The following is a 25,882-nucleotide window of genomic DNA, read 5'->3' on the forward strand; positions in this document are numbered from 1 at the left end:
TAGGAATAAAAATAATTTTATTCAAAAAAATCCATAAAATTCCAGAACGTAGGTAATTGAATTGCGAGTTCAGAGGTGCAAATTTTTTCGAAATCTGACGTCGGAGCACGGAGAACGAGCCTCCCAAAGAGGCAGACCACTCAACCGAACCTGCCGAACAGAGTCAACGGGCCAACTTTGGGACTTTGCTTCTCACTTCTCAGACCTCGGATTCCTGAGTTATCAGTGGCTACAGAAAACTTGCATATCAGGCTACAATTTGGAAGATAAAACTGAGATAAACAACAAAGAATAGGGTTTGAGAAGTTAGCTTGAAAATCGATTTTTATCACAAATTGTAGAAACTTCAGAGGGCTATAATTCTCAAACAGTACAATGAAACAAGAAGCCGTAAAATGTTGTAGCTTCCTTACACGAAGAAGAATCTGATCATATAGATTTTCCAGAGCAAAAGTGGCTATAATAAAGTTGGCCATTAACGACCGCTCAAACTTTCTCTCTCTATAACACAATGAAAACGAAGAGAGATTGGAGCTTGACCTCAGCAAGCCTTACCTATTGAGTATAAGGACGCCCTAAATGTCTTGGAATCAGTCACGGCTCAGGGTGAGCTCCCCTGTCCAGTTCGTTCGAGGAAGTTTTCGACGCGTTTTCTACCACTAGATCTTCTAAATGCAAGAGAGACAAACCCGATTGATGTAACTTGTTAACTTGTTACCGAATTAATGTTACAAAGTACCACATTGATGTAATAAAGAACACGATTGATGTAACTTGTTAACTTGGGGACCAAAATGATAAGGATGGACTTGATGTATTTCGACTAAGTCCGGGACAAATTTGCTACTCAACTCATCCTTATGTTTGTATTAATTTTACCTGACACCGAGAGTGATTGCAACCGAAAAGCTACCTCTAGGAAGAGTATTAAAGACAAGTTGGAATTGCGGATTGATTGCGTACTAATTCATGATCATTGTACATATGATGAACCCGAAAAAGTTAACTCTACCTGTAATTTGAACCCTCATAAAAATGCATACTTAAGTCTGGTCCTTTTGCCTTTTCCATTGAACAGTGTAATCCCTATAAAATTTATCCCTTTTTTTTTTCCCTTTTAGAAATTTATACGACCTCAACCTCTTCTAGTTACAAAGGAAGATCTTTTCCATTGAACAGTGTAATTCACACTCTCGAAGCACTCGAAGCAGATGTTTTGAATGCTCTCTCATCTATGATCTCCATCCCTGTTTATGCAATCGGTCCATTTCAGCTACTTATCGATCGAAATCTAGAAAACGAGAATCGTCTAAAGCACATTGGAAGCAACCTATGGAAAGAAGATATGGACTGCCTTCAGTGGCTCGACTCACAGAAGCCCGGATCAGTGCTCTATATAAATTTCGGAAGCATAGCATTTTTGACATCTCAACAGCTGATTGAGTTTGCTATGGGAATTGCTAATAGTAATCATCCATTCCTATGGATATTAAGACCCGATCTAGTGGAGGGGGACCGGGCAATACTACCTCCAGAATTTAATGAAACAACGAAGGGGAGAGCCCTCATTTCAGAATGGTGCCCGCAAGAGGAAGTACTCAATCACCCTTCGGTCGGAGGGTTCCTGACTCACTGCGGATGGAACTCAACGCTTGAGACCTTAACTGCTGGTGTCCCGATGTTGTGTTGGCCCTTTATGGGAGACCAACGAACGATCTGCAAGTACACATGCTCGGATTGGGAGGTTGGACTAGAGATCGGAAGCAATGTGAAGCGAGACGAAGTGAAGAGGCTAGTGAAGGAATTGATGGAAGGAGAGAAGGGAAAGCAAATGAAGAAAAGGGCAATGGAGTGGAAGCAAATAGTATTCGAGGCAACGAGCGAACATGGTTCATCATCTATAAATTTGGACAAACTAGTGTCTAAGATTATCTCTAATAAGTAGATCATTACTAAGCATCTTAACAATGTAAGCGACCGAAATTCAACATTTTTGTTCTTCGCGTAATTTAAAGGATAAAATATCTGTCTACTTTCTTCTTTGATAAATGTCATAGTACTCCTGTGATATACGACTATTTTTCTGGTACACCAAAAGAATCAGGTTAAAAATTGTAGGACAAGGGTGCATATCTAGTCGAAGGTAATTGTCCTGGCACAATATGTATATTTTCCTAGCTATGGAGGATCAACGAGGCCGGTACATTCATGAACACCTTCGGACGGCACTGATTTAATCATATATATTCACGACAAGCTGGGCATTTGGGACATAGGTGCACCAAATTGAAAATGAGATAAGCACTTCGTATGGAAAATGAAAATGACTACAGTTTCATCCCGAATTTTAACGAGATTAATGATTTATAATTAAAACCTATAAGAGAAGCCCAATCCACTAGTAATAATGCTATCTTGTAGCACGAACTTTGATAAATCGAAACATGTAATGACGAATTGTTTTTGTTAATAACGAACACACACGCTGGAACCACATATATATATATATGCAACACAAATTGGGCACGAAGCCTAGATAATCAATCTATTTTATAAGAAATTCTCATGATTCATCTAAGTCATCAAGACATAAATATCGTGTAACAAACTAATTAAGTATTGGACATTAATTATCACAAATTTTGTTATGATTAAATTGATAGTGCAATAAATGGGACGATACAGTCATGTCATGTTTATCCTGAACATCGAACAAAGAGATTCCGAGTTGAATGATAGTCAATTCTATCCCCTATTCGTAAGCGGGCCCATGAACCCTTTATGGACATGGGAAAGTTTAAGAGGAAGCATTACCTCGTATATACACAGATGAGAAAGCCCACGGCAACCATTTTGAAATGATTGCATGGTACGATCATAATAAATTACTTCATTTTTATCAATATTATTTAATTCATCGATAATTATTTCTCTTAAATAGGATTTTAAATTCGAGTTTTATAAATGGAGAAAGCTCACGTTAAGGAAACTTTATCCGTTAGTGAGCATAAATAATTATTCCTCAACTATACGCTCAAATCGGTATCGTCAAGGTCTATTAAATTTCTAAATATAAGGGTGCACATTGAAAGTTACTTCATTCTATAATCTGAACTTTCATACCTCTCAATTTTTCTTTTTTCTATATCCTAGCTATTAATGAGTTAGACTTTTTTTATAATTGAAAAAAATTATAAAAAACTTTTTTTCTTTGAGAAGTTGTAAAAAATTATAAGAATAAAGTCAGAGAATAAGTACGTTTTCGATTGTCATAAGTAAGTTTTCGATTGTCAATCGCTGACGGCTTCCCACCAGGTCCGACAGAAACAAAACCCTGGCGGCCCCTAAAAGATTTATTAGGTGAAAACGTTTTGGATGAGAATTTAATATTTAGTACTTTTGTGATTGATATTTTATTTCAACCATTTATCTTTTTCAGTGTAATCGGAATCAATATAAGCACTTTCACGTTTACTTTCAGTTTAAGTATTTAATGCTTAAATTTAAGTGTTTAGTATTTTATACATTTCGTCGTAAATAATGAATAATAAAATTATTAAATATTCAAATTAACATTAAATGATTGAATTAAAAGTATTAAATATGTCATCATGAATCCATGCGGGTACATCGGGTTCCTCATGGGAGCTCCATTACTCTAGTGAGATATATGTGGGATGTTTAGCTCAGCAACGGAATCGATCCATAGAGGGGGATGGAATCGGACTGACCTGAAAAGCTCCGGAAAATCCTAAGACATCTGTTCAGTGGCATAGAAACGTATGGATCGATCAATCCCTTGTTGGAATGGTGACGAAAACAGATCTTGTTTTGTTGCTTATTATTTATCGGATCTGATCAACCAATGGCTCCATGCAGGGAAGCAATGCGCATATGCAGGGAAGAACGGTTTCTTGTTTCATCTGATTTTGTTTTTAATCTACCATGCATTTTCTCAATTCCGGTGAAAGAAATTAAATTGGCTATATTAAAAGAGGATGTAATGCAGTAACGTATGCCCTCACCTGATAATTAAGATATCCTAGATTCGATATTTAATGGGATTATCTATGTCATTTTATTAGTTATTAAGATTTATATTTTGTTGTACTAGGCACAGGGACCTTCCTTGTAATTGAAGGGAAAAAAAAATTAAACTATTCATGTCTAACCAGAAAAAAGAATATAATATCAAAGGAATATTTCCTTTATAGTAACTAAGACCGAGTGAAAACAAATCAAAATCATAAGGATTTGCATTGGTAATTATTTGTATAATTTTTATTCTATATATATATATATATCTCAAAATTTTGATTTATTTTTAGGGCTTAGGCCCCATATTTCACCCTCAAAAAACTAATTTATTTTTCATTGTTAATTGTAAGCTTTAAGTTGAATATAAAAATTATTAGATGAAACAAGAGACCGTTCTTCATTTGACATTGAAACAAGAGACCATTCATCATTCGACGTTCATTAGTGTGTTTTCATATCTCCTTATTTCCTAATGGACCAATGGCCTCCAACTTTATTGTAAATCGTAAATATATATATATGATAAGCATATTGGCAAAGCATATTAGCCATATATATAAGCAAATAATTATACACACGCACTCCAATTGTTGCATCATGGCGGATGGTTTCATGACATTCTCTGCCTATCTGGCTAGTGAGAAGTTTGGGATCCCCGTCATGACCTTGTGGACTATATTGCGGCCTATGCCCTGGTACGGGGATCATGCATTATCCTAAGCTCAAGGAAAAAGGTTTAACGCCACCAAAGGGTAAGCCATGTTAGAAAATTACCTTCATTTCTTAAAAACACATGCTTTACATAAAAATATTTTTCTGAGTCATTTTTTGCCCACAACATATATTTAAGAAAAATCTACCAGTTATATTTTCAGTATGCAGTGTATAAACAATATATATGGGTATATATACAGCTCCTTATCTAGAAGGCAAAGACTTGATCATTGTAGGTCTTAACCAATATATATGGTGCGGGTACATTTAATTAAATAAGTCCTAAGCTAATACATACACATATCTATATATATATATATCCATGATATATTCATTCATATATTTACATTTAAATAAATATAAATTTTCTACATAGAAAAGAATAAATATGAATTCCTAGCTAGGATATTATTGACATCGGGTACTCACCATCACGTGTGTATTATATGTGGTATGTGAGGCTTTACTTATCAATAGAAAATCAGAGAATCAAAACGTACGTTTAAGATAATCATCCGGGGAAAAGAGACATGCTTTGTTTTTTCTTTTTCTTTTTATTTCTCTTTTATTTTTATAGGGAATCCGTAACGTTATTAAGGGAAATGAGAACATAAATAAATGGATTCAAAAAATTTCAAAGCATGGTACCTCTTATTCCGATCATACGTATTACTACACTAAACACAGCTTTCTTTTTAGTCGATTAAAGGGGGCTTTCTCTCTTTTTCTTCTTTTCAAGATTTAGAGCTACTAAATGGGTGCTTTATATTGTATGGGATGAGCATTGTCCTGCATGATCATGATGACTACAATCTTATTAGAATGGACTGGATTGGGCTTTTCTTACAGATTAGTCTTGCGGCCCATTGGAAATCACAGGGCTCATGGCCCAATTTCTACGGCCTTCATCATTTCATGTTTTTATTTTTTTGAGGTTTTGCACAAATTTATATATGTATCTCTTCTTCGAATGAGTATACATGGCGATGAACTATGAATCCAATATACAGAATATTGGTAAATTAATGGTGCATATATAATGCTGTAATCAATTCAACATACTTTTTTGTTTAATTATTGTTTAATAACATATGAAAACTGTTTTGGAGATCATTTGGAAACAACCGTTGATTGGATCCCTGGCATGAGGAACATGAAAATGCGTGACATGCCGAGATTCCCCGGAGCCACGGATCCAGACGATGTGATATTCAATTTATTGGTGGAGCTACAAGGTTTGATAAAGCTTCTGCGACGATCATACACACTTTTGAAGCACTTGAACGGGATGTTCTGAGCGCTATGTCATCCATGGCGTCCAAGCCTGTTCATGTGGTCGGTCCATTCCAGCTACTTATCGATAGAATTCCGGAAAATGAGAATCAGCTAAAGCACATTGGGTACAACTTATGGAAAAAAAAAAAAAGATATGAAGTGTTTTCGGTGTGGCTAGACTCTCAGATTCCCGAATCAGTGCTCCACATTACTTTGAGAAGCGTTGCATTTTTCACATCTCAACAGCTGATTGAGTTCGGCATGGAGATTGATAACAGCAAATATCCACTCCTATGGATAATTAGGCCCGACCTAGTGAATGGGGACTCGGGAATATTACCTTCGGTGTTCAATGAAGAAACAAAGGGGAGAGCCTTCATCATTGCACGGTGCCTGCAAGAGGAAGTACTCGACCACCCTTCAGAATGAGGGTTCCTGACTCATTGCGGATGGAACTCGATGACCGAGAGCATGTCTACCGGAGTCCCGATGTTGTGCTGGCCCTATTTCAGCGACCAACAAACGAACTGCAAGTATGTTTGCAAGGACTGGGAGATAGGACTAGAAATCGGGAGCGATGCGAAGTGAGATGAGGTAGAGATGCTCGTGAAGGAATTGATGAAAGGGGAGAAGGGAAAGCAAATGAAGGAACGGGCCATGGAGTGGAAGCGACTAGAGTCCGAGGCAACATACCAACATGGTTCGTCGTCCATGAATTAGACAAACTAATAAGTCAGATTACTCCGAAATAGTTATCCTCTAATATTATCGATGTCGTAAACTTGTAATTCGACCAAAACCTATTAGATTTATGCTTCTTTTTTTCAGTTATAAGGAAGGTCTTTTAACCTAATACAATGATATAAAAATCTTAATAGCTAATAAAAAGGTACGGATACTTCCACTGAATATTGAATCCGAAACATTTTTATTATCAATAAGCGAATGTGTGCGTCATTGCGTAACACACTCTTTTTGATATTAGGTGAAATGCTTCTTGCTTAATAGATTCATGCTCGAAATCATAGGATGTGCTCTCTAGTCTATGCTATTGTCTTCTAGTACAATATCATAAGTCGTATATGTATAGGCTACATATACATAGGAGGGGTGGACGATTTAACCACTTGAATGCCATTCTTTCGATTGCTTTCTCCCCGTGAAAGACATTAAATTGGATCACCTGCAGGCTGCAGCCATTGCTAACACGCACGGCAGCTTATCTTTAACTCAGCTCGTCACATGAATTGAGCACCTCGATCTAAATTTCTCTTGAAAACTCGTTTTGATTTTTCGGATCTTCGGCAAGATCATATATGACCTTAGTGGTCCCAGGAATTGAGTCAGGGGAATGCGAAGATATTCATCAATATTATAAATCGAAATCTAAGGTGGGGCAAGCATTTATTGATTGATCTTATCTACTTGATAATCTTCTGATCGGCTACATTGCATGCTACGCGTTGCTATTTCGTGAATAAAACTGCAGTGCAATTTCTCGGCAAAATCTTGAAGAGGGACATTTGTCATGATACTATAACCTACTTGTGAAAATGAAAATCATTAATTATTAAGCGGTATGCGGTATACTAAAATAAAATAAAATGGTTTTTTGGAGGGAAAAATTATAATTTTTGAATTTGTTATATTCTTTCGGGTAATAGTTTAATATGATTCTTTTTAGACATCATACTTCTTGTTGACGATTATTGAGTAAAGGGAAACCGCATGAAAAATCAATTGCCTTCATAAATTCTCCGATATAACAATTTTTAAAATTTTAGTATGAAAAATCCTAACGTTTACTTTTATTTCTTTAATCTATCAATCCGTTAATTGGATCATCAAAATTGCTGATGTGGCAGTTACCTATGCTGATGTGGTGGACGGTTGCGTAGGTGAATGGCATGTCACAAATTTTTTAACCTAAAAATTCGCATAGTTTTCTTTTTCACCCTCATCTGTCAAAACATCAATAATTTTTCCATCATCTACTAAAATATCAATAACTTTAAGAAATCGCATATACCAAAATATGACTTCTTTGAATTATTATAAGTTTAAATTAGAGACTTATATATATGTATGCTAATTTGAATGTTAAAAGAATTTTTAACAGAAAAGAAGTGTAGAACGGTTACAAGTTTGTCATTAATCAAAAGAATATTCATATCTATTATCACATTAAGTAATATAGTAATTTAGACATATTCTACTGCAAAAACAATAACCATGTCAAAATAACCATTTCATCATAACTTGTGCACACCAACAACTATAAAATTTTAGCATAGTTGAACTTTTTGGACACTAAGACTGATTACTTTTGGATAATTCAACTTATTTTAGCATGGTTCGTGGAGATATAGATTTCTGTGATCGATTGTTATTAGATTTCGATAATGTAAATAAGGTGAAAATGCTGAAATTAGAAATTCATCATATCTGCATATCAAAATTTAAGACCTAAACTACAAATACAAGATTGAAAAATACTAAAATTCTAAAAATGTTTATATGCAAGAAAAAAAAATTGAAGAACTCACATATAAAAATATAACAGTGGACGTACATAAAATTAAATCAGGTGCATGCGAGATAATAATAATCGGTTTCAGATATCTATATATATATTTTAAAAATAAAAAAAATTCATTTTTCTAAAAAATTTCAAAATCCGAGAAAAGAACGGCACGTTCCACAAATCTATATTTACTTATTTTAAAAATTAAAAAATAAAAGATAAAAAATAAAGTAAACTTAGAATATTGATAAAATAATGAACAATTCACAAATCTATATCTATATATTTCTAAAAATTTAAAACTTTATTATTTAGAAAAAGTTTCAAAAGATCTAGAAATTTTCATTTAAAAATAAAGCATTTTATGACCATCTGACCCGATGCACCTTTATCCTGCTTTTATATATCTATATATAGGAACTTAGATATATTATATTGCAAAGACAATAACCATGATAAAATAATCATTCCAATAAAACTTATGTGTTAAACCATGCTAAAATTTTATAGATGTTGGTGTGCACAAGCTCTGTTGAAATTGTTATTTTGGCATAATTATTGTATTTGCAGTATAATATATATGAGTTCCTATATTACTAAATGCCATAACATATATGAATATTCTTTCGATTTGCAAATGACAAACTTGTAGCTGTTCTAATACTTCTTTTCTGTTAAAAGTTCTTTTAACCTTTAAATCTACATACGTATATAAAAGTCCATAATTCAAACTTATAATCATTCAAAGAAGTCATATTTTTTGTAGATGTAATTTTTAAAAGAAGTCATATTTTGGTAAATGAGGAAACATAAGCAAATTATGTGATTTTTTAAAGTTGATGATATTTTGGTAGATAAAGGAAAAATTATTGATATTTTAGTAGATTGGGGAGAATAAAGCAAACCAAGTGTTTTTTAGGTTAAAAAGTTAGTGACAAGCCATCCACGTAGACAACCGTCTGCCACATCAACGTTGTTAATGCACGTCAGCAGTTTTGAGGGCCAATTAACGGATTGAAAAATCATGAAAATGGATATAAACGTTGTGATTTTTCAAACTATAATTTAAAAAATGAATAGATCAGGAAATTTCATGAAAATAATGATTTTTTAGACTATTTCCTCTTGAATAAATAATAAGCATTTCTCATTATATAGATGCGGTCTAAAAGTTTAGGTGGGCATGCCAACCCCTAAATTATTTTTCAAACATGTGTATATGTTTCAAACCTCTCTCTCTCTCTCTCTATATATATAAATATATATATATATATGTTCCCTCAATAATAATATAAAAAGTATCCTGCCAATATATACATATATGTATCGTCAGTTTCTCCAGTAAATTAATAAGCAATTACACAACTTACTTATACTCAATTCTATTGAAGTATTAAATTTAATATCGACGGTTTCAAATTGTTACTATTTGAACAAGTTAATTTATTGTGAAATCAATACTTATTTTTTAAAAATTATTTTTTAATAATTATATTTCAACACTTCTATGTCTGTAATAAACACTCTCAAATCAAAATTTTAAATAGGTCACAATTGTTAAATACGAGACGAGAAAAATCGTCAAGATAATCCTCTAAACTGGCATATAATAATTTGAAATTCAGATTCGATTCAACTTTTTTTTTTTATCGGGGTCAATTCATCTTAGATGCTAGGGCTTGGTTTAACCATCGTAATCACCCAATTGTCCTCACAAGATTTGATGGAAGAATACCTTTAAAAAGTAGAAAAACAAAAGTGGATTATGATGATAAGAAGGAAGGAAAGAGAAGTCCCCCATAAATTCACAGAAGTGAGCCCCACACACCCAACCCCAACACCCATCACTTCTCCTCTCAAGAATCAAAACAAAGGCTAGGCCTCTTCATTTCCATCCTTCACAGTTCCAGAACACTTCCTTCTTCTTCCTTTTCTTCTTTCCCTTTCCCAGCCATAACAATCAACCAAACGCGCCCTGCCCCAAAAGTGCTTCTGGAAAACTGCTTTTCTACATTCCGGAGAAAGCCGAATAGCATATACGTGATGCTGCAGCTGCTCTTCACCCTAGCGTTCTCGGCGGTCCCGTTGACCCTGTACGTGCCGCCGGTCAGGAACCTGAACCTGTTCATGGGGGCGATGGAGGACCTCGCCCAGGAGTCGCGTGTGTACAGCCGCCGCGTAGTCCCGCGCGTCCGCCGCGCTTGGCTCCGCGTCCTGGACTGCCTCCTCTGCTACCACCTTGACGACTAGGCCGGTTTTGTTAGGCCGTGGTGGTCCGTAGATAAGTTCGTTTCGATCTGTAAATATGTTCGTTTCGTTGTTTGTTAGTTTTTACTATGCAGGTTTTCGAATTGTTCGCAAAGAGATGAGAGACAATAGATATAGTTCTGAATTAGATCAATCGTTAATCCTCAACAGTATCATTATCATCTTCTTCTTCTTATTCTTGTTCTCATTTGACCGTATGATCTTCGGGGAGGAGTCGGAGTAATACCGGATACAATTAAATTCTAGCACGGCTCGTTATTTCATTTCAATTTCCGGTCGTTTTCGGACCGGCGGTGGCCAATTGGATAGATATTTGACGTGCCATATTCGTATTTCCAGAATTATTTTTCTATTTTTAAATTTTTTTTATATTTTGAAGGACAATCGAAGGCCACGTGTTCCTGTCATTATTTGTTCTGTTTAATTATTTATTTTTCTTCAATTTATATATCAGGAAATGGTTGGAAGTCAATTTCTAGGGAACAAGGATTGCGATTGGTGAGTTGCACAATATCGATATTTTCCTGGTTTTCTTTTCTTTCTTCTTCTTTTTTTTTTTTTTTTTGTATTTTCGATAAAGCAACATTAAGAATCTTCAAACAAACATCCTCGTACATAATAGCTCGTGTTATCTGCGTAAGAATATATAGTTCCGTACCTCGACTCAAGTCTAGCTATCCGGAAGATTAGTAATCGTGGGAATACTTTTCTCACTTTCCATGCGCTTCCGCTGAAAATTCAATATGAAATATTTCATGCATTAAAAAACATTTCCTGATGGAGATAATAAATTCCATGTAACGGAAAATGTTGCTATAAAAAGAAAACCGCTAAATATGGGATGTTCAACTCAGCAACGGGGTCTATCCGTTAGGGAGGACGGAGTTGAACCGACCCGGAAAGCTCCGGAAAATCCTAGGATATCTGTTCAGCGGGATAGAAACGTATGGATCGATCAATCCCTCGTTGGAATGGTGACGAAAACCAGAAACAGATTTTGTTTTGTTGCTTATTAATTATCGGGATGCTCTGATCAACCAACCAATGGCTCCACTGTGAAGTAATGCACGTATGGACAGAGCCTTTTCCTGTGTTTCCAGCCAATGTTTGACAGCTACAAGACAGGTTTCTTCTGGTTCAAACCTGAATTAACGTGAGGACCGTGATCAGTCGAGATTGAATTTTTTAGGCACTTCGTGTCGCCATTTGCTGGCAAGATCATATCCACATCGGATGTGTATCGTGTCGTAACCGTATGGGCCGACACAAGGCAGGTCTACGATTATGTTTAGGATAAGTGCATTAAGTTGTTGTTGAGTTCCCTTATCAATTAGAAAATATATTCAAACTCATCCAACGTGAATTGGTTCAAATAGTTCGGCGCTTATTTCACTTAAATAAGGTGTCGAGTTCGAGTCCTTGTTTATGCAGAAAATCCACCTTGAGAAAAACTTTATCCCTTAGTGGACCGACCCAACTCGACTGAATTAGTCGGGAACCAATTAGACTTTTCGGATACTAGCGTTTACACCGAATATATATATATGCAAACCCAGCAAAAAAAAAAAACAAAAGAAAGTATATTCAAGTTTTTGGTTGCTGGTAGGAGATGATGTAGCATGTTGTGTGTATCAGTGGATAGTATTTGGCTTTTCAGAGAAAAGTGGACCTGAAGCCCGAAAGTTGCTCTGGAAAACTTGACCTAAATGGAAACGGGTACGACGATGTCGCTGTACCTCTAGGAAGCAACTATTGTGGCCCTGTTATACAATCGGTCAAAAGATTGTAAGACTATACGATTGGCTCACTTACACCTTGACAAATATTGCACAAAAACTAATACATGTTTTACAGGAATTCGTTACCCGTACTCCTGTATAAGTTGCAGTATAGGAGTTCTTACCCGACATATCTTCAAATAATATCTCAAGGATATTCAAAACCCGAGCTCCTTATCCATTTCCGTCTACTCCTCTAATTGATATCAATATAGCCAGGCCCTACCAAGAGATCCTCGGGCTAACGGCAGTTGAATTTAAATTTTGGTGGGCCAAATTGAAACAACAAGAGAACTTCAAGGGCCAAACTGAAGTTCACCGCGACTTCTCTTATGGACAGAAATGTTCTTTCCAGAAGAACGCAAGAAGGGCCCATTTTTCCCTGCTCTCACTTCCTCCACCGGTTTCCTCTTTTCATGGCTATGGCGTTCAGTCTGTCCCCGGGCCTTCTCACCAAGCAATCAAACCACCTTCCTCCGAAGATTATTTCATCGGCAGACACCGAAAATCGGAGAAAAGTTGTAAACAAATCTCAAGTTCAAGTGAAGAAAAGATGCCTGAGATGCAATACCCTTTATATCGACCATGAAAATTCCCCTACTGCCTGCTCTTTCCATGGCCACACAACTGGTACTTCGCCTGCCTCTGTCTTTTTTCTGGTTTCGGTTGATTCAAACCAATTACGAAAATCACAATTTGGAGATTTTCCTGTATAAAAGTCGAGTTAATTCGGAACTTTCTATTATTATCTTTTGATGAACACAATTCCTCTGCCACCGTAGATTGCTGGTTGAGTCTAGCATCGAAGAGCGCGTAAAACACTATATAGTTGATCGAGCTCCAGGAGGCGGACACTTCGATTGATATTTTGAAAATATACTAATGTCGAAGACTCAATCCTAACCCGGTGTTATCCGGTTCTAAAGGTTGATAGTGATTTTCAGGGGAGAAGGGATTGTTTGCATTGGCTCCACCTCACCAGGGGATCGATGGGGAGTGGAGTGACCGATCGGGCGTAATAGTCTATCGGTGGAACGATGAGAACAACAGACCAAACACGGGAAGAGCAAACTGGAAGAAGAGGTGGAGTTGCTGCCAAGAGCACGATGAGGATGCTCCTCCTTGCCAGAAAGGTTGGCATGTTTCCTACGACGACGGCTTCACCTTGTACTAGAGCACGTGTTAATGATCATTTGGGAAAGGTGTAATCATATACTGAATTTTAAACCGGGATGTGACTTTGCATCGATCATAGAAGTCGGCGACGTGAATAGAGAGATATATCGACCGTCTGGTGAGTCAAAATAGGGAGAGCGTGATATGTATAATTAGGGATGATGTTTAGGAAGACGAGAAGAGCTAAATATATTGGAAATTCAGATCTTTCAGTGATACATCTGTAAATCGCCGTGCTCAAACTTGTGGTAGAGTTCACGGTTGCAACATTGTGCAGTAGACTGTAATTTACGGCGAACCAAGATTAGAAGGCAAGTTCTTGTTTAGAACCGAGAACTCAACCCGCTTGGTGCCGCAAAACTACTAACAAATGGAACCGCAAACTACACCGATCCTGAAAGATCACCACACCAATCTGCATTCCTTTTCACTCGGTGCCACTAATAATATAAACTGTGCAGTAGCAGCAATAATACGAGAGGATCTCTGCCGGGCAATGCGAACAAGTCTAAAGTACCGATTCTCATTGAAGTCTTTGGCCGATGGAGCAGCTGATGGTTCTAACATAGAAGTCGAATTCCGGAAAAATGAGACAGAAGGGTCAATGTCTGCCAAATCGATTTATTGGTAGATCAAAATTGACCATTGAACTGTGCTTATTATGAAACGCAGGCAGGAGGAATATGTCAATCAACCGTTATCACAATCATGGGAGTCAATTAAAATGCCATAGGTTGTGCCATCAATTCCTTACAATTTGTCTACAGCAAATCTATCGGTGGGGAGAACGGAAAACAATCCAACCCTATCACAGAAACACATTTACTTGCTTTAACTTTTAGGCACAATATGTACGGGCTTATCGCGTCTTACGCTTTATAAGCTCATCAAGACCCTCACAATTATTTTCCGACATGGGTTGAGTCTTGGCATCTATCATCAGCCCCTCTGCCGGACTAACAAGGGTCTTGAGTTCGACCCTTCACGAGAACACCAACTGATGAGGTCGACTCATTGTGAGCAAAGATAGAAGAGTCTCGGTCGAACTTTTCGATGCTGAAGAAGGAAGGGAAAAGGATTTCCTGAACTTGCACGTCAATTAGAACTGGTGGCTTTGGACGAAAGCATGAAGTATGGCTCAACCATCTCTAGAGAGAGAGAGAGAGAAAGGGAAAGAAAAGAAAAAGGAAACTACACGAAATTAGTATCCAAGTGGGTGATCCTAAAGCACATATACATTGTTTCATCAGGGCTCTCTCTCTTTTACTTTGCTTCTCCAACCAGGCCGCACGACCCGAGATAAGCACCCGTTTCCACCGATGGTCTTTCCGTCTTAGGCCATATATATATTCACGCGATACACAAAGATAATCTTGGCTAGACTATATCATGAATAAAGCGAAAAAATCATTTATTTTTAATAATGTGACTGATTCAGTCCGATACACAAATGTATAGTTTGATGGATCTCTCCCGTCAAAAATGTGCAAAGCTGTCCCCGCATTCCATGTAGGGTCCACAAGTTTTCCGGTTCCTCGTGCTCCTAACGCCTCCCCTTGTATAAAAGCATTCCCTCTCAACACCATGAATTACAGAGCACCTAATCCCCCATCCTTACAGAACTCTTCTTTCCCAGGCGGAGGCTTCTTTCTTGCAGCAAGCAATGGCTCCGGCAAGAAGCGCTCTCATGGTTCTGGCAATGTTCATCATGATCGTGGCAGTATTCTCTTGGACAGCGTCGGCTCAGCTGGCCCCGCAACCGGCTCCCGATATGGCCACTGGAGCTGGCTATTCAACCCGAATTCTTCCTGCTGCTGCACTCTGGTCCTTCCTGTTGTTATCCACTCTCGCCCTTCTCGATCTCAAGTACTAGATACCATGCATGGGATCCATCGCTCGCCGGTGATATTTTCCATTATTGTTCACGTACATCTGTATTTATATATGTGCACTCTATTCGAATACACACGTATCCATGTCATGTATAAGCTTGTGGATGGCTTGTCATATATCACATTATAGTTTGTTATATAAGAGAAGGGAATACATAGATAAAAGGTTTTTCCCTTTTCCTTGCCTTTCATATTGACATTCTTACAAAAAATACATATTCGTTAAGAAAATATACTCGTCCATTCTATATGTATGTTCAGCCTTCTATTCTCTCTTTAGGAATGTAAAAACTTCACATTGTAAAGTTCTATACGTAAGAGGCCAGCAAACCCAGGGCGAAGACGTTGGTCGAGATTGCCCTGAGCAAGGGCAGGCGAGCATGCCCACTGAGGGCCTTAACAGGCCAGCTCTGGTCCTGTCCCCACCACCCGACTTGACCTTGGAAAGCTTTATGTCGGGCTATGCCCAAGCTTGCAGTTTTATTAAGGTAGCTGGAGCCGAGTATCTTCAAAAAAGAAGAATTTCATATAATAATTCTACAGCATCTTTGAACCTTAATCGTATACTGAAATGAACAAACCCGTCATTGCTTTGAACAAAACTCCAAACACTATCAAATCGAGCTCAGATGCAGATTTATAAAGTTATCGCACCATTTAGCTTATAACCTCACCCCAGGAGGGACCACGGGACGGGTGCTTATAGACACACACACACACACACAAAAAAGGCAGAAACCACCCTTTGAGCAGCCCCATATATTTGAGTTTCCCTCGTTTTCATTCCCCAAGAAAATGAAATACAACGAGAACTTCTTTCGAGATGGGCAAGATCTCAAAATAAAAGGCAGATATCAAAAAAGGGGGTAAAGAATAAGAAAAGATCGAAGATCCCTACTCCTCATCGCTCGAAGGATCGCTATGATCAAGACCAAGCTGGTGCAGCAACAAGGCCATCTCCACTCGCGACAAATCTGACAGATCATTGCTGTCAAACCCAAAATCCACAGGGTCTATCAGATAATTAAGGTCGTAGTAGTCCATGTCATCTTCATCATCGTATTCCCCACCTCCTATCAGGTCATCGAGGCTCCACAGCTGCTCGAAGGCATCAAACATTGAGCTCATGTTCACACGATTGCGTCTGCGTGGAGGTGGTGGCCTGTGGTGGATCCATGTGTAGGATCCAGGCTTTACGGTGTGCTGGGAAACACAAAAAGAGCACAAAGGGGGGGGAAAAAAAAGTTATTGTCACGCACATTTACCATTATATATGTGAAGAAAACTCGTGATCATCGCTTCCTTACATAAAAGTTATTGTGAATGGAGAAGGTGATGCTTTATATGGACAATGGACAGAGTAAAATGAGATAGATCGCATCCCATTGCATTGGTATTATTTTTTATATTAGCTTACTGGAGGTTAATATTGGTTCTATCATTCTCCTCAGGGTAAATGCTGAACCGTGGTCAAAGAGACCCTAAAACTATGTCATCTAGAGCCATGTTAGAATGTCACTCCCCGATCAAAAACCGTCTCTAGAGCGAGCACATATATCCTTAAGCTCTCTTTTCTTTCCATAAAAGGAAAGCTACCAAGGTCCAGCCTTTTTTGACAAGTACTAATAAGCTCCAGCTTATTTGCATTGATATCCATACTGATGGTAAGCTCTCACTAACTGAAACATCAAGTTCACACACATTTACCATACTATATCTAACCAGAGCTTTAAATGATGACCTGTAGGTTATCCTCATAATGTAATAGGAACCCGTATTACCTTGTAGAAACAACTGCTGCCGAATGGACAGTTTCCATTCCCAAAATTGAAGTGCTTACAATCAATTAACCTGCAAATTAAGCACAAGCCAGTAAATTTGAAGAAGAGCAAGAGAGTCCAAATGGTAAACAAACACCAGCTTCCACATACCAAAAAAAAGAGAAGAAGAAGAGAGAGAGAGAGAGAGAGACTGGCAGTGTAAACAAGAGAAGTTTCAAGGTTCTTGATACAAGTATTCTTAATAAATAGCCATTAGTAATTACAAATTATTAACGAGGCTCACACTATTCATACACAGATATGAGAATAAATAAAGTCCTGTTTAGGTTTATAAGGAACTAATTGGCTAAAGAATCAACTAAAGCTATATAAGTATAAGATGGCTTACTTTAATCTCGCCTTGTAGTTGCTGATAATTCTCTCCTTTTCTTCTTTCGTGGTGTACCAAATGTCACTAGGAACAACAAAATACGAAAGCTTGCGACATATTGGACAAGACCTGGATGCACTATTTACATCCATTCCAGATGCTGGAGAGCTTCTGCGCCAATTCCTAATGCACGTTATACAGAATGGATGGTCGCATTCTGATAATATGCCAAACTTTCTTTCAGCAGGAGGCTTCGAAAGAATGCGGTCAAAGCAAATACTGCATTCTATTTCTTCACTAAGTTTCATTGCCTCAAGCTGCTTTTGCTTTTCCTCACAGGCCTTGGCATGTTCGTCTCTTTCCTGAGGACTAGAAGGATGAAGGCAGTGCTTTCCGCAAGTAGAACATAAATCTCCATGGATATAAGGGCAATTTTCTCCATTAGGACAATTTCCCTCAGCCGCAAGAGAACAAATAGAACAATTTCCTGGCCTTTCAGCCTTAGTATCTGCAAGGTCACCACCATCAATGTAATCACAGCGTTCAGAACCCAATGGTCTTTTCGAAGCTGAAACCTGTGCAGAGCTCAAATTGAGCCTACCCAATGCACTTTTAGTGGATAATGGCTGGGGGACGGAACCCGAAACCTTAGTCTGCAGAGCAGCTGATGAGGATGATGCACCATGCCACAGTCGACAAGGGACAGACGTCTTCTTAGAGGACGAATCCCCTAGAACACAGTAGTTTACATTGACCCCACCAGACGTATTCTTAGAAAATAAGTCATGGGAAGGAGCAGCATCTGCATCCTTAGACTGGAAAGAAGCTGATGAAGATGATGCAGGATGCCACGATCCAGTAGATTTCACATGTTCAAATCTGCATCGACTTCCATAAGTACATGTCCCTTTCTGATAGTAACTGCATACCTGTGATACAAATTGACAATAAGACAAAGAGCTACCAGACCAGGCAAAAATGTTTCGGCTAGGGAGAGGGAAATTACATTGCGAGATGGAGCTTTCCTCTCATGTAAAAAGTCACAATTCTCCCCTTTGTAACAACTTCCGTTAGCATAGTACTTACATCGGATTCTGTGCGCAAGTTAACATCATCGTCAATAAGAGAAAACATCCCACAAAACCAAATCAAAATTCAGGCGATAAATCAATAGCGATCCAAATTCAAACCAAAACAGCTGAAATGCTTCAGGAACAGCTACGAGCTACAACATCTGCTCAATACCATGCCCGTGTTAATTGGTAAAAAAAATCAACACCACAGCTGTTCTAGAATCAATTACGAAAAGACGAAACAACATCCAATCCAAGCGTTCATGAGCAGAAATTCACGGACTAAAACTTCCGCCAGCACCAGAAATCATCTTCCACAATCGACACAATCCTCAAATACCAATACTTTCGTCGGATCAAACACACAACCGACGAGCAAAACTCGAACAGAAAAGCTCTAATGGCCGGAGCGACCAATAACCCAAAAAAAAAAAAAAGAGCATTCCTAACACAATCAGAACGATCCTGCGACGGTACCCAGCCCGAAAGCAATTGAAAATGCAGGTAGCGAAGTAAACGAGCAGAGGAATCGGCGACGGAGGGAATTGACCTCTTGGACATGGACATAGAGGCTGGACGACGGTGGATCCAACGGCGATCCTGGTCAGGGAATCGGCCTCGCGATCAGTCCGGATGATCCCAAACCCTAGATATCTCCACCTTCTTCTGCTGCTGTTTATGGGAAATGGCAGAATTTTGGAAGACCGCGAGATAAATGTGTGAAAGAGAGAGAGAGGGGAAAGCATCGAAAGTCCAGCGGGTTTCAAAATTAAGACTTTCCTTTTTTAAATTTTAATTAATTAATTAATTGATCGAAACTTTTTCATTTTTATTATTTATTTATTTATTTATTATGGTGTGACTGTTTATTTGGAGGGTGGTTAAACGGCTGTCGTTTCGGCTGTGGCCAGAATAATCCGACCCGATCTCGGCCGCAGTGATTTGGATTTGGGCCTGTTGGGCCGCAATCGCACGTGCAACTAACACCAAAAAAGGGAAATTATTTTACTTCGGAATTTTTTTTCTAATTTTCTAAAAAGATATTAAGATATCTATCTATATATATTAGTAAAAATCAATGTTCTAGTAGATATTTATTTAATAATTAGATCATTGAGATTCACTTCATATAATTTTCTTAATTTTTTTTTAACTTTTATATACTTTCATTTATCACTTATTACAATATCGAATACCAACTCCCCATATCACACAACTGTTGTAACTTGAAAGGCAAGTGGCAAAAATTAGGTAATGATTTCTTCCGTTATTTCATTCATTCATTCACCTATCATTTGGTGAAATTTGGGAGTTGATTGGAGTAGGAATTCTTTTCTTTCTATTTTTGGGTGAAATTTTTTTTTTTAAATATATATTTGCATTACATGGAGATCATGAGCAGTTATTGTGATTGCAGGATTAATAGCTGCCAATATTTTGTGAGAAGTAGGAGGAGTTTTTATTTTTTTGTTCTTTTAGTATCGACCAAATTCTTAAGGGAGCTAATAATTTTTGTTCTACAATAAAGTTGAGTTTAGGGATTCTTTTTGTAGTTATAACATGAGGAATATTCTTATACTCGTAGGAACGTAGGAAATGACTCTATATCGTATATGATAGTAAATTCAATTCACGTGGCAATGAAACGTTAATGGTACAATAAAAGTTCTTTCGACATAGAACAACGGAATCCTAATATGGATGATACATCATATATTTCAAGGATTGAAATTACAAGGGCTTTTCACTTTAAAAAAAAAAAACAGCTCGAGAAAATTATCAATTACAATAACTTGATTAATTGATTCAATAAGGTAATAATAATTATTGTGTTATAGAATCTAACGAACGCCATGGTCAGACTTCTCATATACCTATATTGGATGGAAAATAATAATAATAATAATAATAATAATAAGTAGGTAGAGGAATTTTCTTTTCTTTTTCCCCTTCTTTTTGCCTCGCTAAATATATTTTTGGAATTAGTTAGCTTTGATTTTGAGGGAAAAATATAATTTATCGTGAACCTCCTGCATAAATGATTTTGCCTTGGGCTTGAATTATTTTAACGTGACGTTTCAAAATATATATCATTTCTAATTTTGTATATCTATTATTGATGGACTTTTATAATTCAAAAAAATGCATTTAAAAAATATTCAAATAATTGATATAAATATTTTGTATTTCTGGAGCATATTTTAAATATAGTAATTGATGATTGATCAATCATTAGAAAGCGTTGAAATGATTCCAAAAAATACATGGAAAATCTTGAACTGACTTCAAACGTGAAGTTTTCAAGATAAAGCTCAACGAGAAATTTATGTGCCAATACTACAATCGATTTCCCATTGAGAAATTGCTTTTTATTTTAAGTGCATAGATATAGATATAGAAATAGATTATCATTTCAAAATTCTGAAGCCTTCGACAAAGAGTGCGATGAAGGCATCCATTTTCGCCTTCAGTAAGGACACCCCGACTTCAATCCCGCCCTCTACATCCCTGCTCTCGTGGAGCGAGATCGCACCCGTCCAGTCGGTCGACACCTCCTCTATCTTCCTTGGCCTGCCCCACCCGAAGTCCCTGTCATAGAAGTCCACCTTAGGTGACCCGACAACCACGACGTGTACATCCGACTCCAACATCGCTCGCCAATCCAAGATCCACTCCTCGGCGCTCTCAAGCATTGACCGGTCAAGCCTCTTGATCGCGCTCCCAAGGGCAGTTGCCGCATGAAAGATCCCGGCCTCTCCCACCAGGTCGCTGCAGGCGGCCTCTGCCCTCCCAAACCCGACGCAGTTCCCGAAGTAGGATTCGGGGACCGGGTAGCCCAGCCGGGAAATGCCGCCAGCAATGTACCCGAAATAACTCGTCCTGACAGCGAGAGAATCTATATCCATCGTCCTCCCGTTCTTGCCTAAGCCAGAGAGCTGGAAGTGAGTCTTGACGCGGACCACCCAAAGGAAAGTGCATGTGAGGACGTAAGGGGATAAGTGGACGGGCAACGGGAGGCCATTGGCCTCGCAGTGGCCCATGATCCACGACCTGACCAGCTCCATATGGGATGGGACCACCACAAAGGTCGAGCGGACCATGTCACACTGGCCGTCATCGGGCACAACCGGGCACATTACGGTCCCTCTTATCAAAGGAGAATAAGGGAGCTGTTGCTGCTGCTTCCACCACTCGTTGAGGAATCTCTGCTCCAATGTGGGCATATCCCTAATGATTGCTCGGTCGAACCGCGGTGGATCGATCAGTGGAGTGGGAGCGGGACATTCTGCATTTCCTGCACCGATACATGTCACGGCAATTAACAGAAAGCTCCATTTTAATTTATTTAATGATTCTTATTTTTTATGAATAATTTATATTATGGTGATTCATTGAATAAAGCTATCCTTTTGTCTTCATCGTTTTTCATTGAGTTTGAGAAGAGTATAGTGCACTAGGATGTTTTCATTCATTTACCCAAAAAAAATTTAAGGTTAGAGTTTTACCAATAAAATTTTTCAGGTCTCTTTATGTTTCATTTCTCTTTCAGTTTATTAGATTCAAAATGAGTTTTAAAACAGCAATTTGCTTTATATGGATGACAAATGAAACACGAAATTGATGGGTTATTTTATAAGAAAGAGAAGAGAGTTTAGTGCAACAATGGGCTTGTTTGAATTGTGGATATAATTTTAGAATCACAATTCTATCTTAACTCTACCCACTACAAAACAAAATAATTCATACAAAGTCAAATAGTGGACCCCATTTATACCACTTTTTTCCACAACAAAACAACATAACTCACATAAAGTCAAAGGGTGGGCCCCATTTATTTTACTCAAAATCAAAATCAAAATCTGATTTTAAAATCCTACTATGAAACCAAACGCAACCTAATAATTCTTAATTTAAAATCAAAATATCTCCGAGAGATATTGAATCGGATACAATCACATATCCCGATGGGCGATGTTTTCCTTTTCCCTGCAGTTGCACCTATCAAGCTCATGATTCTTCTTGTAAAAAGAGTATTGGCACAATTGATCCTTAGAGAGAAAGATATCTGCATAATTTTGTGGTCTAAATGTAAAATATCCCAGTCCCACTAGCAATTTGTGCTTTAAAAAACATGCAACATTGCAAGTATACTTTACGTTTCCAATTATTAAAGTGGTCAGGTCATTTACTAACTTTGTTTATTCACCTTTTCGGTATGAATTTCGGTATTCGAAAGCCCAATTGTGCACCAACTAATTTAGTCAAGCCGATCAAATTTATTAATTTTATTTATTCACTTTATTGTTGTGTTATATTCTAAGCAAAAAAAATTATCATGTCATATGAATTATTGCATGATGATATGATTATAAAATTTAAACGTGCCCATCTTTTACAAACTTTATTTATTCACTTTATTATTATGTTATATTCAGAGCAAAAACATTATTATGCCATATGAATTATTGCATGATGATATGATTATAAAATTTAAACGTGCCCATCGTGGATTTACTAACTTCATTTATTCACTTTATTATTATGTTATATTCTGAGCAAAAAAATTATTATGTCATATGAATTATTGCATGATGATATGATTATAAAATTTATCACACACAATCAAAAAGGGTTTAGCATAGTAATGCACGTTCTTCCATATTAATTTGAAAGTCAAAGATTTAATATCTAATGAGATTATCCGTACCTTTTTATTAATTAATTAAAATTTCTTTTTCATTTTACTGGTGTTGAACCTCTTTTTGTAATGAAAAAAAAAAATCGTACCAAAGAGACACACCAATTAAAGCATGCGTGCAACGCGCGGTCCAAGCCTTGAGGAAATTATTGAACGTCCTCTCATCGGCCGCCACGTGGTGGTATGTGATCCCGACCGAGAAGCCCGACCCTGGAAACACAGTGATCTGAATGGCCATCAGGGCCACCGCATGGCCTTCTTCGGGGGAAAGCGCGGGCACGAGGGGATGGAATCTGTGGGCAGCTCTCTGACTCTGCAGGCCCCGGCTTCCGTCGTCGTGGCATAGGTCGTGGAAGTCGTCGTCGGACTCTGCAATGGTGAGGCTGACACCCGCCAAGCGTGGGGTGCACAGAATAGCGGGGTGGCGGGCGGGGGCTGTGTGGAGGTGGCCGGCGAGGGGGAAGAAGAGGCGGAGGGCGAGGGAGAGGGAGGACTTGAGGAGGGGAAGGGCGGCGGAGGCGAAGTGGGAGGCTGGGTGGGGGTAGTCGTAGAAGAAGAGTTGCTGGCTCGGGTGGAAGAAGAGCCAGGGGAGGTCCAGGAAGGTCAGCGGCAACCTCGTCGGGGCCGCCGACGGAAGTGGGAGCACGTGGCTGCGCTCGAGGACCGTCACCCCGGCCATCGCGACCCCGACAGCAGCTGGATGGAAAGGCCTGAGAGAGAAACAGGGCGTTGTTTGAGAGCTGGTGGCGCCTCTGATGAGAGAGGGAGACAAACGCTCAGATAAAGTAGTCCACACTCGTACACTGTCAACAGGTTCGAGAAGTCGTTTGCGCTGTTGCCATTCTATCCCCCCCTCTTTTCTCCTTTTAATTGTTCATTGAAAACTTCTTCTTTTTTTATTGCCGCCGTGATATTTGAAAGCACAACACACCATCTCATCTAATTCGATTTTTCTACCATTTGTGGGAGAGTGGAAGTAAAATTGTATACTCTCCCTATTGTTATTTATTTTGATGAATTTATTATTTGGGTGAAACTCAGGGTCTATGTTCAGTGAATTTATTATATATATATATATATATATATTATATTTTACTCAATTTTGATAAATAAAAAATAAAAAATAAAGAATTTTTATACATATCTATATAAATATCCATTTTATTCTCTTAAGTAATTTAAAATTGAAACATATACATAATTGTCTAAAAACATAAATACCTATTATTTTCTTTTTCATATTCGAACACTCTCATGTCTTCCTCGTCCCTCGTCCTAATGATGCGAATGCATAAATCCATCAATAGTCTGGATCATGTACAATCTCGTAGCCATTGATTTTGTGTTTTTATTTCGTTAATCTTTGTCGTTCTTCTGCTACACCTTGTAGCTAAAAAATGAAGATGCTAACGATCAAACAACATTTTTACAGTTCAGTTAGTCGATTACAAACACATTAAAGTTCTATATATATATATATATATATATATGTAATTCAATTATTTCTGAACCTTGCATATCGTTACAAATTTACGAGTATTGTTGATTTTTGCTTTTAAATTTGGGAACGCATGGGTGGGTATGTCTCGGCCAAGAAAGAGACCTAATCCTACTGAAGTAAGCAACATTAATTTTTATAATGGGGGCAGATGGAGAGAAAGTGACAAAACAAAGAGAGAATAATTCTCGAGAGGAAAGGAAGTTGCCGGAGAAAGATATTGCGGGTGTAGGCCATGTTGATTTTATATATTTTTCATATACTGAATTATATAGAAAATTTATGCTTGAGCTGAATACAATATATATTATATTAATTAACATTATAACTACTAGAAGCTTGTCGGCAGTACCTAAGGAAGTTATTTTGAATAAATAATATTTTTAACAACTTATGGAAGTTAATGCATTTAACTATGATATATAAAATTTATTTTACTATCATCGATAATAAAGGAAAAAGAATGTATAATATTTTTAATAAGTGTTATTATTTAATTAAAATATAATAAATATTAGAGAATAATAAAAAAAATTAATTGAAAAAAAAAAGAATAAAAATTGGCAGAAACCACTTTAACCAAGAAGAGAGAGAATGTGAGAAAGGAGAAAAAAAAAGGGATGTGAGATAGTGAAACTGTGTTAGTGGGTAATTATTTTTTATAATTTATAATTATATTTCCTTAGTCTAATGGTTATAATAATAAATTTAAACATATACAGTAAGGTAATTTCGGAAAGAAAAAGTTAAACATACTATATTTCCTTTTCACACACACACATATATATATATGAGT

General features: G+C 37.5%; 6 protein-coding genes across 7 annotated transcripts; 4 read left to right on the forward strand and 2 right to left on the reverse strand.

Annotated features, from left to right (window-relative positions):
* The first annotated feature begins 1,234 nt into the window (after nucleotides 1-1,234).
* On the forward strand, nucleotides 1,235-1,945 carry LOC116187876 (UDP-glycosyltransferase 85A8-like). The gene has a single exon (XM_031516872.1). It carries the CDS (start codon nucleotides 1,235-1,237, stop codon nucleotides 1,943-1,945), a length of 711 nt encoding a protein of 236 aa, XP_031372732.1.
* A 2,690-nt stretch (nucleotides 1,946-4,635) lies between these two features.
* Nucleotides 4,636-6,456, forward strand: LOC116187877 (7-deoxyloganetin glucosyltransferase-like). The gene is made up of 2 exons (XM_031516873.1): nucleotides 4,636-4,733; nucleotides 5,988-6,456. Exons 1-2 carry the CDS (start codon nucleotides 4,636-4,638, stop codon nucleotides 6,454-6,456), a joined length of 567 nt encoding a protein of 188 aa, XP_031372733.1.
* Nucleotides 6,457-10,359: 3,903 nt separating this feature from the next.
* LOC116187135 lies at nucleotides 10,360-11,064 on the forward strand. Its single transcript, XM_031515736.1, has one exon. The coding sequence runs from the start codon at nucleotides 10,595-10,597 to the stop codon at nucleotides 10,799-10,801; it is 207 nt and encodes a 68-aa protein (XP_031371596.1). The 5' UTR covers nucleotides 10,360-10,594; the 3' UTR covers nucleotides 10,802-11,064.
* A 1,895-nt stretch (nucleotides 11,065-12,959) lies between these two features.
* LOC116187254 lies at nucleotides 12,960-13,991 on the forward strand. Its single transcript, XM_031515911.1, has 2 exons — nucleotides 12,960-13,227; nucleotides 13,542-13,991. Exons 1-2 carry the CDS (start codon nucleotides 13,014-13,016, stop codon nucleotides 13,769-13,771), a joined length of 444 nt encoding a protein of 147 aa, XP_031371771.1. The 5' UTR covers nucleotides 12,960-13,013; the 3' UTR covers nucleotides 13,772-13,991.
* Nucleotides 13,992-16,172: 2,181 nt separating this feature from the next.
* Nucleotides 16,173-19,642, reverse strand: LOC116188230 (E3 ubiquitin-protein ligase makorin-like). 2 transcript variants are annotated; one of them, XM_031517443.1, is made up of 6 exons: nucleotides 19,440-19,642; nucleotides 18,823-18,910; nucleotides 18,418-18,745; nucleotides 17,835-18,324; nucleotides 17,447-17,516; nucleotides 16,173-16,868 (listed from the first exon to the last, which is right to left on the reverse strand). In XM_031517443.1, exons 1-6 carry the CDS (start codon nucleotides 19,454-19,456, stop codon nucleotides 16,560-16,562), a joined length of 1,302 nt encoding a protein of 433 aa, XP_031373303.1. In that variant the 5' UTR covers nucleotides 19,457-19,642; the 3' UTR covers nucleotides 16,173-16,559. The 2 variants fall into 2 exon arrangements, with proteins under 2 accessions (XP_031373303.1, XP_031373302.1); XM_031517442.1 differs by having other exon boundaries at nucleotides 17,835-18,745.
* Nucleotides 19,643-21,150: 1,508 nt separating this feature from the next.
* Nucleotides 21,151-24,441, reverse strand: LOC116189458 (anthocyanidin 3-O-glucoside 6''-O-acyltransferase-like). The gene is made up of 2 exons (XM_031519128.1): nucleotides 23,691-24,441; nucleotides 21,151-22,184 (listed from the first exon to the last, which is right to left on the reverse strand). The coding sequence occupies exons 1-2, from the start codon at nucleotides 24,265-24,267 to the stop codon at nucleotides 21,298-21,300; spliced, it is 1,464 nt and encodes a 487-aa protein (XP_031374988.1). The 5' UTR covers nucleotides 24,268-24,441; the 3' UTR covers nucleotides 21,151-21,297.
* Nucleotides 24,442-25,882: the final 1,441 nt, after the last annotated feature.

Source organism: Punica granatum, chromosome 8, assembly GCF_007655135.1.
Source record: "Punica granatum isolate Tunisia-2019 chromosome 8, ASM765513v2, whole genome shotgun sequence".
Classification (NCBI taxonomy): domain Eukaryota; kingdom Viridiplantae; phylum Streptophyta; class Magnoliopsida; order Myrtales; family Lythraceae; genus Punica; species Punica granatum.

Coding starts and splice junctions, on each gene's coding strand:
- LOC116187876 (XM_031516872.1), top strand. CDS start 1,235: ATGATCTCCATCCCTGTTTATGCAATCGGTCCATTTCAGCTACTTATC.
- LOC116187877 (XM_031516873.1), top strand. CDS start 4,636: ATGGCGGATGGTTTCATGACATTCTCTGCCTATCTGGCTAGTGAGAAG. Junction 4,734..5,987: donor ATATTGCGGCCTATGCCCTG/GTACGGGGATCA, acceptor TGGAGCTACAAG/GTTTGATAAAGCTTCTGCGA.
- LOC116187135 (XM_031515736.1), top strand. CDS start 10,595: ATGCTGCAGCTGCTCTTCACCCTAGCGTTCTCGGCGGTCCCGTTGACC.
- LOC116187254 (XM_031515911.1), top strand. CDS start 13,014: ATGGCTATGGCGTTCAGTCTGTCCCCGGGCCTTCTCACCAAGCAATCA. Junction 13,228..13,541: donor TTTCCATGGCCACACAACTG/GTACTTCGCCTG, acceptor AGTGATTTTCAG/GGGAGAAGGGATTGTTTGCA.
- LOC116188230 (XM_031517442.1), bottom strand. Junction 18,746..18,822: donor GGAAAGCTCCATCTCGCAAT/GTAATTTCCCTC, acceptor TTTGTATCACAG/GTATGCAGTTACTATCAGAA. Junction 17,517..17,834: donor AACTACAAGGCGAGATTAAA/GTAAGCCATCTT, acceptor CTTAATTTGCAG/GTTAATTGATTGTAAGCACT.
- LOC116189458 (XM_031519128.1), bottom strand. CDS start 24,267: ATGGCCGGGGTGACGGTCCTCGAGCGCAGCCACGTGCTCCCACTTCCG. Junction 22,185..23,690: donor TTGCACGCATGCTTTAATTG/GTGTGTCTCTTT, acceptor GTATCGGTGCAG/GAAATGCAGAATGTCCCGCT.